The sequence below is a fragment of the Procambarus clarkii genome, chromosome 49 (assembly GCF_040958095.1).
Source record: "Procambarus clarkii isolate CNS0578487 chromosome 49, FALCON_Pclarkii_2.0, whole genome shotgun sequence".
NCBI classification, from domain to species: Eukaryota; Metazoa; Arthropoda; class Malacostraca; order Decapoda; family Cambaridae; genus Procambarus; species Procambarus clarkii.
In genome coordinates, this window is record NC_091198.1 from 13,806,383 (window position 1) to 13,823,696 (window position 17,314).

At 41.0% G+C, this 17,314-nt stretch overlaps 1 protein-coding gene across 2 annotated transcripts in view; it reads left to right on the forward strand.

Moving 5' to 3' along the window:
• The first annotated feature begins 3,616 nt into the window (after positions 1-3,616).
• MED28 (mediator complex subunit 28) overlaps positions 3,617-17,314 on the forward strand; it is a 41,208-nt gene continuing 27,510 nt past the window's right edge. Inside the window, exons 1-3 of one of the 2 annotated variants that reach the window (XM_045750319.2) lie at positions 3,617-3,797; positions 6,489-6,668; positions 8,466-8,801. In XM_045750319.2, the coding sequence (XP_045606275.1) occupies positions 3,741-3,797; positions 6,489-6,668; positions 8,466-8,801 (573 nt within the window). In that variant the 5' untranslated portion in view covers positions 3,617-3,740. Of the gene's footprint in view, positions 3,798-4,643; positions 4,810-6,488; positions 6,669-8,465; positions 8,802-17,314 lie in introns of those variants that run through there. The other variant, XM_069303004.1, reaches the window with a different exon arrangement.

The following is a 17,314-nucleotide window of genomic DNA, read 5'->3' on the forward strand; positions in this document are numbered from 1 at the left end:
TTGATAGGGAACTGCTCGCCATCTACTCAGCCATACAACATTTCCGGCACTTTCTCGAGGGGCGGAACTTCCACATCCTGCACAGACCACAAACCTCTCACTTATGCGCTGGCGGCCAAGGGTGATGCTCACTCTCCTCGAGTAGCCAACCACCTGGGATTTATTTCCCAATTTACCTCGGATATCCGTCATGTCAAAGGAACTAATAATGTCATAGCCGATGCACTGTCTCGACTCACCATAAACCACGTCGTGACAAACCCAGCTCAGGTGGACTATTGTGTAATCAGTAAGGCCCAACGGGAAGACCCTGATCTGCAGCGATTACGAACATCTGACACAGCTCTCCGGTTCATCGAGATTCCCATGGAAGGTGGCGGAAGGATAATCTGTGACACCTCACGGACGGGCGCACTTAGGCCCTACATTCCTGCCCAGTTTCGCTGGAAAACGTTCTCAGTATTTCACTCCCTAGCACACCCAGGAGTACGTGCTTCCCAGAAACTACTAACGGAGCGTGTTGTATGGCCACGAATCAATGCCGATGTTCGACGATGGACTCGCTCATGTCTCCAGTGCCAGCGAGCGAAAACACATCGTCACACAAAGAGCCCTCTTCAACAGTTTCCGTTACCTTCTGACCGTTTCGAGGTCGTGCATGTAGACATCGTTGGACCATTACCGTCGGCAAGAGGATATTCTTATCTACTCACCTGCATCGATCAATTCTCCAGATGGCCGGAAGCAATCCCATTAATCAACATCTCAGCTGAGTCAGTGGTCCAGGCTTTCCTCTCTGGATTGGGTCGCCCGTTTTGGCAGCCCCTCTGTCATCATCACCGACCGAGGACGACAGTTCGAATCATATCTATGGAAGGAACTTATGGAATTCCTCGGCACCACACATAACCGAACCACAGCATACCACCCTGAGTCGAACGGAATGGTAGAACGCTTTCATAGACAACTAAAAGCTGCCCTAAGAGCTCAAGCACGCCCTGATGATTGGATCGACAACCTTCCATTAGTCTTGCTTGGCATCCGTTCGGCCACGAAGGAGGGCAGTGGATTCTCGGCAGCAGACTTAGTATACGGATCTAGCCTGCGGCTTCCGGGCGAATTCTTAACCTCAACGCCACTTATCACACCCCCAGACCCCACTTTTGTCCAGAAATTACGGGCGGCCATGACAAACATTCGGCCTACACCACCACGCCAACCGACAACTTTTTTTTTTTTTTTTTCACAACCTGATCCTGCGACGACGGACGATCCTGTGCGACCTCCCACCCTACGACCCCAGTTAGATGACATCAGCGAAGAGGAGGAAGTTAACTTTGATGGTTATGTAACGCGAGCAGGGCGTACAATTCGCCGACCAGCTAAGTTCCTTGATCAAGTATTTTTCCTTTCATCCCCTGGGAGGGGGAGTTCTGTAGCGAGTAGATTATCCCAATAATATACTCGCTCCAAATGCATTGTTAATATTCCTGTCAACCTTTGGAGATGAATGAGATGAGGCGTTGCCTGGGCAACACGGTGAGGTGTTGCCCGAGCATATAAGCAGCGGTGTAGCGAACATTGGCTAGTCTACTTTCAAGTGTGGTCTAGAGCAGACACTTGCGAGATACTGTACCGACGCTCAGTGCGCTCAACTCACACCAAAGTATCACCGGTGTACTTCTGTATATTCGACCAAATATATATATAGTATCTTAGTGTCTGTGTTTATTGTCACCATACTTTACGTAACACAGTTCGTTCATGCTAGGCTTGCGGTTAGACAACTGGTCGGGCTCCGGTTTCATAACTTATCGGGTTCCGATTACATAACACCAGTGGTGTGACTTGTTGGGCTTTGGGTTGCACGTGGTTGTGCTCCGGTTCGTACATGGTTGTGCTCCGGTTCGTATATGGTTGTGCACCAGTGGTTGTTTGTGTATTAGTGCTCCAGTGTTTGTTTGCAAGGGCTCTGTTTATATGTTTCCTAGAAATTTGAGTTTCTTTTTTTATATATAGTTCAATTGTTTGATATGGCTCCATAGTTGGTTTCTAGGGCAAGTGAAGGGTTTTAGGTAGCTCTAAGCAGATTTTTGTGTGGTCGAGCTAGGAATGGAGGACTGTTTAGCTTAATGGTGGGGGTTGGATGAGATGTATACGTGCTAGGCTTATGGTTACACAACTGGTCGGGATCCGGTTACACAACTGGTGGGGCTCAGGTTACACAACTGGTCGGGCTCCGGTTAATAACTGGTCGGGCTCCGGTTAAATAACTGGTCGGGCTCCGGTTAAGTAACTGGTCGGGCTCCGGGGGTGTTACCTGAGTTTTGGGTTGTGCATGGTCGGGCTTCCGTTCGTGCATGGTTGTGATCCAGAGGTTGTTTGTTAGGTTCGTTCATGTTAGGCTTGCAGTTACACAACTGGTCGGGCTCCGGTTACACAACTGGTCAAGCTTCGGTTACACAACTGGTCGGGCTCCGGTTACACAACTTGTCAGGTTCCGATTGCATTACTCCGGGGGTGTGACTTGTTGGACTTTGAGTTGTGCATGGTTGTGTAGGGTTCGGTGTTCAATGAACGAAAAGGACATGAGCAGTTAAAATTGCGAACGCATACCAACGAATAACGCTAGTATCTATATAACAAATTTATTGTCCTGTGGAGTTGATTTAACTTCCAGACACGTTTTGTTTAATAAATATTAAAGATTTAGTGGCTGTTTATGAAAGATATTGTATAAATACACATTCTACATCTTAATATCAACAATTAAATTTGCGACAATTTGACCCATGAAATGCGACGACTGGATCACTGTGTACAGGAGGCTGATATGGCAGCAAACACTCTTCAGGCGACCATATATCTTGGATAAGTCGCTCCACACCATTGTCGCTTGGACCGTCGACTTCCTATGGCGTCACCTAATAAATTTTTGAGATATTTTGAGATATATACAAGAGTTGTTACATTCTTGTACAGCCACTAGTACGCGTAGCGTTTCGGGCAGGTCCCTGGAATACGATCCCCGCCGCGAAGAATCGTTGTTACAACCAAGTACACATTTTACTGTTGAGTTAAACAGAGGCTACAGTTAAGGAATTGCGCCCAGTAAATCCTCCCCGGCCAGGATACGAACCCATGACATAGCGCTCGCGGAACGCCAGGCGAGTGTCTTACCACTACACCACGGAGACTGTTTAAAATAATAAATAAATATGTTTATTCAGGTAAGGTACATACATACAAGTGATGTTACATTAATGGATTGATATATAGATAGAGCTAGTACATACAATGCCTAAAGCCACTATTACGCAATGCGTTTCGGGCAGGAAAAACATTAATATCTAGAACTTAATACTAATTGAGCATAAAGAATAAAAAGTGTTGAGAACAAATACAAATAAAGATAAAAAAAAAGGGGGAACATGACTGAAAAAGCAGCACAAATACAATAGGTTGACAAACAGTGTTGATTAAAAAAAAAAAAACCTCTCACATATTTACGTCTCATTTCGTTATGAAATTAGATTATTTCAGAGTAAAAATAGGTTTGATCATGTTCTACGTGTAGCACCAACATTATAGTAAGTAAATATACCATATTTCTTCATTACTTACGTAATGCTAGGACGATTTGTGTAGTTTTGGGCCGATTTGGGTAATTCTATGGACCGGCGTGGGGTGCTGGAGTGTAAGCGACGGGCGCCGTGTTTACTAACAAGCAGTGGGACGGCATGGCTGCGACTCCTACACCTGGCAATCTCTTTGATGAGTTTGAAGAAGCTTTTCAGGTGAGATAAATATGACCAAGATGATCACGACCTGTGAGAAACGTGACGATTTTATGGATCAAATCTGTGAATTAACCATCATGTCTACCGACTTGTCGGAGAGAGGTAGGTACGGGTCCGTTTAATTACCACAAGCTTATATAAGCTTTACAAAGCTTCCTGGCAATACGTTAGTAATGAATAAATATGATATGTTAGGTTAGTCTGACCTAACCTAACCTAACTTAACCCTAACCTAACCGACGCTTGGATCGTCGACTTGATTTGGCGTCACCAGCTCTTTATTTTCTTCCAATTTCTTTATAAAGATACTTTTTCAGATTAAAATTATGTTTTTTCGTTTTGTACATTCAGCACCAACATTATAATGAGTAAATATATCATATATATTCATTACTAACGTATTGCCGGGAAGCTTTGTGAAGCTTGTGTAGCTTGTGGTAATTAGACGGACCGGTAGGTACCTCTGTATGCGATGGAGCTATAACTTGCCAAAATTTCGTACTTTAAATGTGACATAATCGCCATGACTTACTTCACAGATGGATCAGTAGACTAGCAGGGACAAGAAACCGGAGCTGCAGTTAAAGCAGGAAACTCTCAAATGGGTGTTCAACTTTACAAACAGAGATGCTAGCCATTCAAAAGGCTTTGGAACATGCTCTTGCTGAACACCGACATGTTATCATACATACAGATTCGAGAACCGCCATTGAAACCTTGCAACAAGAACACATATGTGATAACATCCATCTGATCACAAATGTCATATCATTAATGCAAACACTCAAACGACAAGGCCGACGGGTACTTATCAACTGGGTGCCAAGTCATGTGGGAATAATAGGAGATGACATTGCAGACGAAGCTGCAAAACTTGCAACTAAGAGAAGAATTGTAGACATTTACATACCACAGAGTCTATCACAGATTAAGAAAGTAATTAGAAACAGAGCAATGCAAAAGATGTACAGTGACCACAACACAGCAGTTGCAACATCAGGATCTGCAGGTTGGTACAAGAATTCAACCTACTATGAACCACTTAGTTTGATGAAAGGGAACAGTAGAGCAACAGAAGTACACTTACATCGCATCAGGCTTGTATACCCATGTGCATGGGAAATAGGCTTACAGGTTCCGGAAGATGAGAGGAAATGTCAGCACTGTGGAGAAATACCCGACAGACCACTGGAACATTATCTAACAGTGCACAGTTACAAACCCATTAAGATTTCAACTTAGATTCAACAGAGCAGAAGAAGTTGTTAAACACATATGGCAAAATCTTACTGAAGCGACCATACGAGTCATAAATACTCATACTCCGCCCAAGTAAAACAGAAACAAGCAACACTTAGTAGGCCAGCCAGAGGCTTAAGGCCTGCACAGGAATATCCCTGCAAAAAAAAAAAGAAAAAACTAATGCACCCGTTCAGCTAGCAGTAAATAGGTACCCAGGAGTTAGATTGTTGTGGGATTGCTCTCTGGGGAGGGTCAGTAATTCGACCCTAGGGGGAAAACCATAATATATTTTTTTATTTATTTATTTATACAAGTTCTTACATTCTTGTACAGCCACTAGCACGCACAGCGTTTCGGGCAAGTCCTTAATCCTAAGTTTCCCTGAAATACAGCCCGCCAAAACAATTAACAACCAGGTACCTATTCCTGCTGGGTGAACAGAGGCTACAGTTAAGGATTGGCGCCCAGTCAATCCTCCCTGACCAGGATAAGAACGCAGGCCAAAGCACTCGCAAAATGCCAGATGAGTGTGACATGTAAACATGTAAATAAGCCTAGCATGTAAACATGTAAAAGTAAACATGAAAACATATAAAGTAAGCCTAACATGTACTGTATATATATATATACACTGGCTGCCTGTCCCCTAACACAATGAATTACTGTTCTGTATTATGATTATTGTTATTATTATTATTATTATTATTATTATTATTATTATTATTATTATTATTAGTGCACATAGGATTATTGGAAAAACCTTTTAGTGTTTATCGTATTACTTCTTGGAATGTGAAATTCTTAGGGATAAGTTATGTGGGATAAATATGAACATTTAATTGCCGCAACAGAACTTCGGAGAACTTGAAGCAGCTGTATTACTCTTCATACAGTTGCTTCAATACAACTTCAATTTAATTTCCCATGTAATGCTCAGGCAATTGAAGTATTTTGTTTAGGCCATTTTGAAGGGTTCATAACATTTGTTTAGAACATTTATTCTTTTAGTAATTTAGCACCATCTCCAAACATGTTCACATAGGGCTTGATTCTTGATCCTTGAAGTAATTTGTTAATATATGTACACTGTAAATATTACTGAGGTTAGAGCTGATCCTTGCAAGACTTAGTTAGATACTTTACTCATGTTTAATTTACAGCCTCTAATAATAATAATAATAATAATAATAATAATAATAATAATAGTAATAATAATAATAATACAGGTAATAATAATTTTTGATTAAAAAGAATATGTATACAAAGAACATAAGAGTAATGCACAATTGTATGGACTGGAGTTACACATGCTAATGTAGTCACTATTAAGCAAAGCATTTTGGGCAAGGATAGCCCGAAACCATCATTGTATAATGATCATTGGATAGCTAAGTTGGCTCTTGTTTAATATGTATCAGTAATTGACATATTTACATATCTTTTCAGAATTGCATGGCACCTCTCACAAAGGAAGATAGTTTTAATGCTGTAAACCAAGAAGAACTGAGAACAAATGCAGAATCAAGTGGACAACGCTTCCTGGACTTAGCCAGACAAATGGAAGCATTTTTCTTGCAAAAACGCTATTTGTTGTCAATTCAGAAACCAGAGTTGATTCTTTTTGAGGTATAATAATTATAACTGATTTAAAAGTACAGAAGTTCAGCATAAATTATATATACTGTTTCATCTTTCCACTTTGACATTTTTTAACTAAAATATTATAATGATAATTCCAACATATATTCTATCCTGTATTAAAAGCTAAGAGCTACATTCTTAACTCAGCTCATTTAAATTGTTCCTAGGATTTGCTTTATTTTGAACTTAGTTTAAAGTGTTTATTTAGTGCAGACGAAGAGTCACAATAACGTGGGAGAAATATGTTGACCAAACCACACACTAGAACGTTTTGATCCTAGTCGAAAATTGTGTCGATCCCACAAGCGACTTGAGAGTGGTCCAGGACAGACCGAAACTTCGTCGTCCCTTCACCTTCTAGTGTGTGGTCTGGTCAACATACTTCAACCACATTATTGTGACTCATCGCCTGCACACACTAGAAAGTGTAGAGATGACGACATTTCGGTCCGTCCTGGACCATTCACAATCGACTTGAGAATGGTCCAGGATAAACCAAAATGTCGTTGTCTCTTCCCTTTCTAGTGTGTGGTTTGGTCAACGTGTTTATTTAGTGTTAAGCTAAAGTAATATTAAGTACAAGGTGAAGTTAAAGATATTTTTGGGGAAGAGCTTTTAGTTGGTATGTTAATGTTGATTTCTTAGACATTTATTTACTACTAGGACATGATCTAAATGCAAGTCAGGTGTGGTATGATCACTGATTCACTGATGTAATTGTGAATATCAGCTGGAGTGAAACTATTATGTTATAATAGCCAATTTCTAGTTATCCTCGAAGGTGGGCCACAAAACACTGGTGCTGTTCCATATGGAACATAGGGTTCGGAGTACACATTTACTCTCAAGGAAGGTGTGATTGTAGAGATGGGAAATGTAGAGAGATTCCCAGAAAAAATTAAACACTTTATCTACTGGGACCGAGTTTAATAAAACACTAAAACTGTACTCCTCGGAATGGAGATACTAGTGACATTTCATAATATACACATGCTAAATACTGGGAGGTCAGGATCCAAATCTGTAAAATAAAATTACAACTTACTGGAATAAGAAATATGGCAGGGAGTGCAAACTAAATCCAGTGAAAAGTCTGGGTGGCATGAACACAGTAAAGGAACAATGTAAGCATAAGAGGCCCATAGGTTTTCAATCAGTTTGACAACAAATATACAAAATGTCACTGAGAGAACATTGGAAGCTTTCAAGAATGATGTTTCAAGTTTCTACTGAAGTTACTGGATGAGCCTGGCCATGATGACTGTATGAGCCAGTGAGCTATGAAGACATTACAGCTGCTCATACCAGGGAAGTATATTATACCATACTCATATATTTGGGAAGAATAGTCCAAGGCCTTATTGTGGAAGTACAACTCTCAGAATTGTCAACAGGTAAACATGGAAAATCTTGAGAACTTTATTTATGTACACTATATAACTTTATTGGCATCAACATCTTTATGGCATTAAAAACTCTGTTGAAAGGCCAGGATGGGTCAAGGCTTGAAGTAGTATCCTTGTGCAGTTGTCTACCTTGTTCAGAAGTCAGAGATAAAATTAGGACTGACATGCCAAGAGTGCTGAATACACAAGGTATGAGAAAACTTTCATTTCATATGGAGGTTCATATGTGTGGCTGTTAAGCAAGTACCGTACACAGAAACACCAAGATGATTGTTAAATTTACCATATTTGGAGACAACATTTTGCCAAGAAGGCCTCAATAAAATACTAACTCCTATTCAGTGTCATTTGTTTTTACTTCCTTTTCCTATTTCAGGATATCGTAGAAATGCGTACCGAGTTAGCTCGAAAAGAGGAACTTCTTAAAAAACATGCAGACAAACTGAATGAGTGGCAAGGCCTGCTATCATCAATGCAGACTAGACTGGGAACATCTCCTTCTATAGGGCCCCGACCGCCAGGTCCCCCTGGCCCAACCATGCACCCAGGCATGATGGGCACTCAGACAAGCTCTCACAATGCTGTCCCAATGCCAGGTCTGAGCCCTGTGGGTGGTGGTATGGGGCAATCCCCAATGGGGCCTACAGGACCACCCATGCAACACAATATGAACAACCCTGGAATGGGAATGCCTCAGTCAACCATGATGCAAGCAAGTATTATGTCCAGTGTTGGCACGTCTTCCAGTATGTTATAGTGTAGAGTTTTCTCTCGGTAATATTATACATGGTTGATTTAGTTCAAACAAATTCTGAAGCTTGATCCAGATATGGAACTTATCATTTTATAACAATTAGTTTGATTCTACTGTATAATATATGCATACAGGTATCACACCTGAGGCATAGATGCCATATGAATTAAAAATCTAGATGCTTGTAATTGTTGTAACTATAGTATGTATATTTTATTACATTTATTGGAGTATGATTTAGGTTTTGCATGGCCATAATAGAGATAGAAAACACTGTCACTCTTTTTGCATGAGATAATAAATTTGTCATATATAAATAAATAAATATATATATATATATATATATATATATATATATATATATATATATATATATATTATATATTATATATATATATATATATATATATATATATATATATATATATATATATATATATATATATATATATGTGTGTGTGTGTGAGAAAGCTGCATGAACACGCAAGCCATATATCACTAAGAACTCTTTGACCTGGCCAGGATTCAAACCCATGCCGTCCAGGATCACCCCTAAACGTACACAGTACCGAGACCACCGCACCAATGATCGACGATCATTGGTGCGGTGGTCACGGTACTGTGTACGTTTAGGGGTGATCCTGGACGGCATGGGTTCGAATCCTGGTCGGGTCAAAGAGTTCTTAGTGATATATATATATATATATATATATATATATATATATATATATATATATATATATATATATATATATATATATATATATATATATATATATATATATATATGTCGTACCTAGTAGCCAGAACGCACTTCTCAGCCTACTATGCAAGGCCCGATTTGCCTAATTAGCCAAGTTTTCATGAATTAATATATTTTCTCTAATTTTTCTCTTATGAAATGATAAAGCTACCCATTTCATTATGTATGAGGTCAATTTTTTTTTATTGGAGTTAAAATTAACGTAGATATATGACCGAACCTAACCAACCCTACCTAACCTAACCTAACCTATCTTTATAGGTTAGGTTAGGTTAGGTAGCAGAAAAAGTTAGGTTAGGTTAGGTAGGTTAGGTAGTCGAAAAACAATTAATTCATGAAAACTTGGCTTATGAGGCAAATTTGGCCTTGCATAGTAGGCTGAGAAGTGCGTTCTGGCTACTAGGTACGACATATATATATATATATATATATATATATATATATATATATATATATATATGCGAACAAGCCTGAATGGTCCCCAGGACAATATGCAACTGAAAACTCACACCCCAGAAGTGACTCGAACCCATACTCCCAGAAGCAACGCAACTGGTATGTACAAGACGCCTTAATCCACTTGACCATCACGACCGGACATAATGAGGTGATAGCCGAGGCTATTTGAACCACCCCACCGCCGGCACTCGGATAGTAATCTTGGGCATAGCATTTTACCAAATCACCTCATTCTTTGGGGCACACGTGAGGAACACAAATGCGAACAAGCCTGAATGGTCCCCAGGACAATATGCAACTGAAAACTCACCCCAGAAGTGACTCGAACCCATACTCCCAGAAGCAACGCAACTGGTATGTACAAGACGCCTTAATCCACTTGACCATCACGACCGGACATAATGAGGTGATAGCCGAGGCTATTTGAACCACCCCACCGCCGGCTATTTGAACCACCCCACCGCTGGTTCAAATAGCCTCGGCTATCACCTCATTATGTCCGGTCGTGATGGTCAAGTGGATTAAGGCGTCTTGTACATACCAGTTGCGTTGCTTCTGGGAGTATGGGTTCGAGTCACTTCTGGGGTGTGAGTTTTCAGTTGCATATTGTCCTGGGGACCATTCAGGCTTGTTCGCATTTGTGTTCCTCACGTGTGCCCCAAAGAATGAGGTGATTTGGTAAAATGCTATGCCCAAGATTACTATCCGAGTGCCGGCGGTGGGGTGGTTCAAATAGCCTCGGCTATCACCTCATTATGTCCGGTCGTGATGGTCAAGTGGATTAAGGCGTCTTGTACATACCAGTTGTGTTGCTTCTGGGAGTATGGGTTCGAGTCACTTCTGGGGTGTGAGTTTTCAGTTGCATATTGTCCTGGGGACCATTTAGGCTTGTTCGCATTTGTGTTCCTCACGTGTGCCCCAAAGAATGAGGTGATTTGGTAAAATGCTATGCCCAAGATTACTATCCGAGTGCCGGCGGTGGGGTGGTTCAAATAGCCTCGGCTATCACCTCATTATGTCCGGTCGTGATGGTCAAGTGGATTAAGGCGTCTTGTACATACCAGTTGCGTTGCTTCTGGGAGTATGGGTTCGAGTCACTTCTGGGGTGTGAGTTTTCAGTTATATATATATATATATATATATATATATATATATATATATATATATATATATATATATATATATATATATATATATATATATATATATATACATACACACACACACACACACACACACACACACACACACACACATATACATATATAGTATACAAATAATGAAGCAATGCGCATGAGCGTGCAGGCCATACATCACTAAGAACTCTAAATGACCCAACCAGGATTAGAACTCTTGGCACTCAGAGTCACCCCTAAACATACATAGTACTGTGACCACCTCACTAATGATACAAGTCTATCATTGGTGAATTGATCACAGTACTGTGTATGTTTAGGGATGATCGTGAGCAACATGGGTTCGATTCCTGGTTGGGTCATTTAGAGTTGTTTGTGACGTATCTACATATATACGTACTGTGTATAGAAAAGATGGCTCCTCAGTTAATTATTGATTATAGGCTGAAATTTTTGTTTTTTAGATTAATATCTCATTAAGCAAAGGAAGGAATGCACTCTATTATTTAGAGAATTATAATACTCAAGTTCCATACATTGTGCTGTACAGTAGTTTGTCTGACAAATATATTTCGATGAAGCATAGTGTATATCAACCCCTGTTCCCTGTCAATAAAAGTTGTGTTATGATACATGCATCTTCAAGTATGAGCACTCTACAATTTCTTCTCCTATCAATAATCTTAAGTATAAAAGGAACCTAGAAGGTATCTGATGGATGGTTTAAAGTGCAAGTCTTGCAGCAGGTTTACCTGAGGTTGATTTTGAGTCTTTCTACTGTTGCAGATGGCCATAATGACAAGCCAACTTGATTATTTTGGCAATGTTCACATCTACATTACAATGATGTGTGTGGTTGTGTTTGGTGTGGTTGTGTTTGGTGTGGTGTCTGGTGTGGTGTGTGGTTGTGTATGGTTGTTTTTGTTATTGTATATTGAGAAGCAGTGTTTGGTGTGATGTGTGATTTATATGGTTGTGTATGGTTGCTTTTTGTGATTGTATATTGTGTGCTCTGTGTCGAATATGGTTATAGAGAAACACCAAGATAAGAATGAAGTGTTTTGTAATTACATTTTACCTGTCGGGATAATGTTCAAACTGTATTGTCAACTTGGTCAGATGCTAAACAGGACACACATAATAGGGCACCCTTATCAGAACCACAGATACTATCATCAAGTAAAATACTCAGTTCTTCCACGATTATGACAACTTTTTTCATATTTGCCAACATACAAGGTATCAAAACACGCAATACAAACAAAGTCCTCCTTATAACTGGCTTCTTAAATGCAATGTTCGCACCTTTAACTGAAACTCACACTAAGGACTATTATGACAGTGAAATATAGATACCGGAGTACAATCTTTTCAGATGTGACAGGAAACAGGCTACAGGGTGAGGTCAGCCTGTACGTCAAAGATACACTCATCTGCACCAAGCTGTTAATCACCACAAATGATATGCTGGAAGTGCTGTTAGCCACAATTGAAATTCTAAATGTGGGGATTGTCCTTGTATATAAATAATCAGATGCAAAGCCTCGGCAGTTTAAAGACCTACTTATGAAAATAGAATACTGCTTAGAAAACCTCACAAGCCCTGCCCCTAACATCATCTTGCTTGGTGATTTCAACTTAAGGCATCTAAGATGCAAAAATGTGGCAAATACAGTACTGTTATAGCAAAGCGTATCCCAGGAAGCAGCCTGAATGAAGAGTCTCACACAAATAATCTCTTGCAGATGTGTGTGACAGATTTGCTCTAAACCAGCAAGTAGTAGAGCCAACTAGGAAAGAAAACACCCTAGACCTTATTTTTACAAACAATAATGAGCTGATTAGGGACATAATGATCACAACTACTTGTTACTCAGATCACTACCTGATCAATGTTCAGACGAGCATGGGCAAACTCACTCACTCACTCACTCACTCACTCACTCACTCACTCACTCACTCACTCACTCACTCACTCACTCACTCACTCACTCACTCTCTCTCTCTCTCTCTCTCTCTCTCTCTCTCTCTCTCTCTCTCTCTCTCTCTCTCACTCTCTCACTCTCTCACTCTCTCACTCTCTCACTCACTCACTCACTCACTCACTCACTCACTCACTCACTCACTCACTCACTCACTCACTCACTCACTCACTCACTCACTCACTCACACACACACACACACACGCACACACACACGCACACAGAGAGGTCGATGTGCAATTGGCTGTACATCGACCTGTGCAGCCACTATCAAATCCAAGAGGAGAAAAATTCATCCAATTCCTTTTTAATATCAAACTGATTAACTGGGAACATATAAACCAAGACCTCGTAGAACAATGCTGGATAGAACAACTTGGTAATGTAGATTTAATCCCATGATTTGATAAAATAGGCACGTTACCACTAGAAATATGTAGAAATCATATACCTGTACCACTAAGAAAAAAGAAAAAATGCAAACTAGAACAGAAATGGTGCTCCCTCTATAGGTGAAGAAAACAATCAGCAGAACATCTCAAATGTTCCACTCTGTCCCAACAATGACAAGGAAGGCTATGTGAGGAAATAGAAATGATCAATCTCAAGCTGAAAGAATCATATAAAATCCAAGAGAGGCAAAGATAGCAAAAGACCATAAGTGAATTAGAGAGGAACCTGAAATACTTTTTCTCGTATGCAAAAACAAGAACAAAAACTGCATCCAGCAATGGGCCCTTGCGCAAGGGTGATGGAACTTTTGCAGATGATGACAAAGAAATGAGTGAAATACTGAGGCTTCAGTACGATTCTGTTTTCTGTGAATCCTTGAACATTCCTTGAACATTCAGGGGTTCACTGAAACCCCCCCCCCCTCTTCATGAATGTGACAGCAACATCGAACCACATATCAGATGTCACCCTAACCCCACTGAACTTTGAAGTAGCCATAGACAGCATGCCCATGAACTCTGTACCAGGCCCAGACTGGTATCATCAAGCAGTGCAAAACACCACTATCACAGGCCCTAAACTTTTTTGTAGATAGAGCCTAGATACTGGTGCCATCCCTTATGTTCCCTTATGTACTTAAAACAGCGGAGATTGTGCTATTTCATAAGGGAGGTACTAAAGCAGATGCAATAAAATATAGACTAATAGCTGTGACTTCACACATCATAAAAATCTTTGAAAGAGTGATAAGAAGTAAGATTACAAATCACATGTATTCACAACATCTACATAACCCCGGGCAACACGGGTTCAGAACAGGGTACTCCTGCCTCTTTCAATTGCTAGATCACTATGACATGGCCTTAGGTGCCATGGAAGACAAGCAAAACAAAGATGTAATATACACTGACTTTGGAAGAACTATTGACAAATGTGACTTATGGTGTTATTGCACTCAAAATGTGTGCAAAAGGAATTACTGGCAAAGTAGAGAGATGGATTTTCAACTTTCTAAAGAACAGAACCCAGAGTGTAATAGTCAACAAAGTAAAATCCGGATCATCATCTGTGAAAAGTTCAGTCCCCCAAGGTACTGTACTTGATCCAGTACTTTTTCTCAACCTAATACTGTTTCAGGCATAAACAAGGATACAAACTACAGTTCTATATCATCGTTTGCAGATGACACTAGGATTTTCATGCCAGTTGACAATATAGAGGACACGGCAAACCTCCAATCTGATGTAAATCGGGTCTTTCAATGGGCCACAGATAATAATACCTGTATGATATTTAATGAAAATAAGTTCCAGTTCTTACACTATGGAAAAAACTAAAATATAAAACTGAAACCATATACAACAGTCAAAGTCACACTATAGAACAAAAGAGCAATGTAAAAGATCTGGGAGTACAGTAAGCATGTCAGAAGACCTTACCTTTACAGAACACAATAAAGTAGCTGTTACGACTAAGAAAAATGACAGGCTGGATAACAAGGACCTTCCAAACAAGGGATGCCATACCAATGATGATATTTTTCAACACTAGTGCTCTCTATGGTGAAATATTGTTGCACACTAACAGCCCCATTCAGAGCCGGAGAAATTGCTGTCCTAGAGAGTGTGCAAAGATCCTTTACCGCTAGAATTTACTCTATAAGTCATTGTGATTATTGGGACCGATTAAAAGTTCTAAATCTGTATTCTCTAGAGCGCAGGTGAGAGAGATACATAATAATCTACACGTGGAACATATTAGAGAGGACTGGTTCCAAATCTAAACGCGGAGATTACATTACATGAAACCAGTAGGCATGGCAGGATGTGCAAAATACCCCCATTGAAAAGCAGAGGTGCAACAGGTACTCTGAGAGAGAACTCCATCAACATCAAGGGTCCAAGACTTTTCAACACTCTCCCACTACACATCAGGGGCATAACTGGCTGGCCTCTTGCAGTGTTCAAGAAAGAACTTGACAAACGAAGAATACCTGATCAACCAGGCTGTGATTCATATGTCAGGCTGTGAACAGCTGCATCCAACAGCCTGGTTGACCAATCCAGCAACCTAGATGCCTGGTCGGAGACCGGGTTACTGGGCCATTGATTCCTGGAAGCTACACAAGGTAGGGGGGTTAAAGTATGAAGTCAATGAGGTGAAGATGAGAAAAAATCTTCAGACTGCATATTTATTAAGTACTATATTATATTAGCAAGAGGTATATCAATGTTGGATGTTCCTACATTGATGGCTGAAGACTCTGCACTCTGTCTTCTAATTCAGATGATGAGTCACAATAAAGCGGCTGAAGATATGATGACCGAACCACACAAAAGAAAGTGAAGAAACAACAAATTTTCTACACTGCTTGATAATGGTCCAGGGCAGACCAAAATGCCATCGTTTCTTCATTTTCTGATTTGTAGTTTGTCATCTCATCCTGCCTCCTAATGTCTTCTTTTATGATGAGTTTAGCATCTCTGCATCTCTGAAATTCTTGAGGTGTTGCTCCTAGTTCCTATGTATGAAACTATTCCTATGTAACATTTTTGGTGTTTCTTATTTGTAAGGCAAATACTTTTCTGGGGGAAGCCCCGTCGGCTCCCCGGAGCTATCCAGGCTGAATGGATATGTATAACTTTCTGGCATCAGTCAAAGTGCTTGGAATTCTAGCCTACTGGGGACCAGAACCTGGCCCCCTCAGAGGGGCACTAGGAGCCTATAGAAAACCCCCTGTGGTTGGGAGCATTCTATGTCTGCCATCGACCGGGACAGGCACCCAGAAAGGTAGGCGCCTCAAAACAAACCCCTATTCTGGTGAAAATATTGCTACCGAAAGCTGAACGAGTGGATAGAACCCCCCAAACAAAATTATCAAACTAGCATAACGTCATCACGTCGCCATGCCACCATCTGCGCAATCCCCTCCTCCCCCAGGAGAGGAAAGGGGGGAGCCCCAGACCATCCGCGCCAGCGATCCAACCAGCAGTTCTTGACTGATGTGATTACTGGCCGGTCAAGTGCCTCTGGCTCTGGTTTTTGTTTCAGTTCTGTGCCTTGTGGTGTGGGCTGTCTTTACCGGTGGGGGTGTGAGCCAGGAATGAGATTCCACGGCATTTGGACTGCATGCGCCTAGGGCTCTCTTCCCTAGGTGCCCTGTAAGTACTGCCCTTGGGGCTTGGGGCCACCTTCCACAAGTCACCTTGGGTTCTACCTCCGCTGTGCCCTTTACTGCTCGGTACTGGGCCGCCCTTGAAATCAGCTGGGGTTCTGTTGCCCTTGTTTGTGTCTGGGTAGGAGGTAGTATTTGTCGCTGGTAGAAGCGCGGGGTACTGTACAGCTAGTTTTCACCAATAACAGAGGCTGGCTCTGTTCCGCCTGGATACGTTGTCCTCTTGCGGGGTTTTTCTTTTGTTTTTGTTTTTGCCTGGTGGGGGGTCTGCCTTTATGGTCCCCCTTTGCTACTCTAGGAGTTTTTTATATATGTATTTTCTGTTTGGAGGTACTCCCCGCTTGGCCCCCGTGAGTGGACATGTTCCAGGGGTTCAGCTTTTAGAAGTTTGTTAAGTAGACCTGGGCGCCGGTCCGCAGTACCCTGCCTGGGCTTCCCTTGGTGTGTAACCATGGCTAAGGGCCCTAGAAAACCCCACAGGGGCTTCATGGTCCTATGGTTGT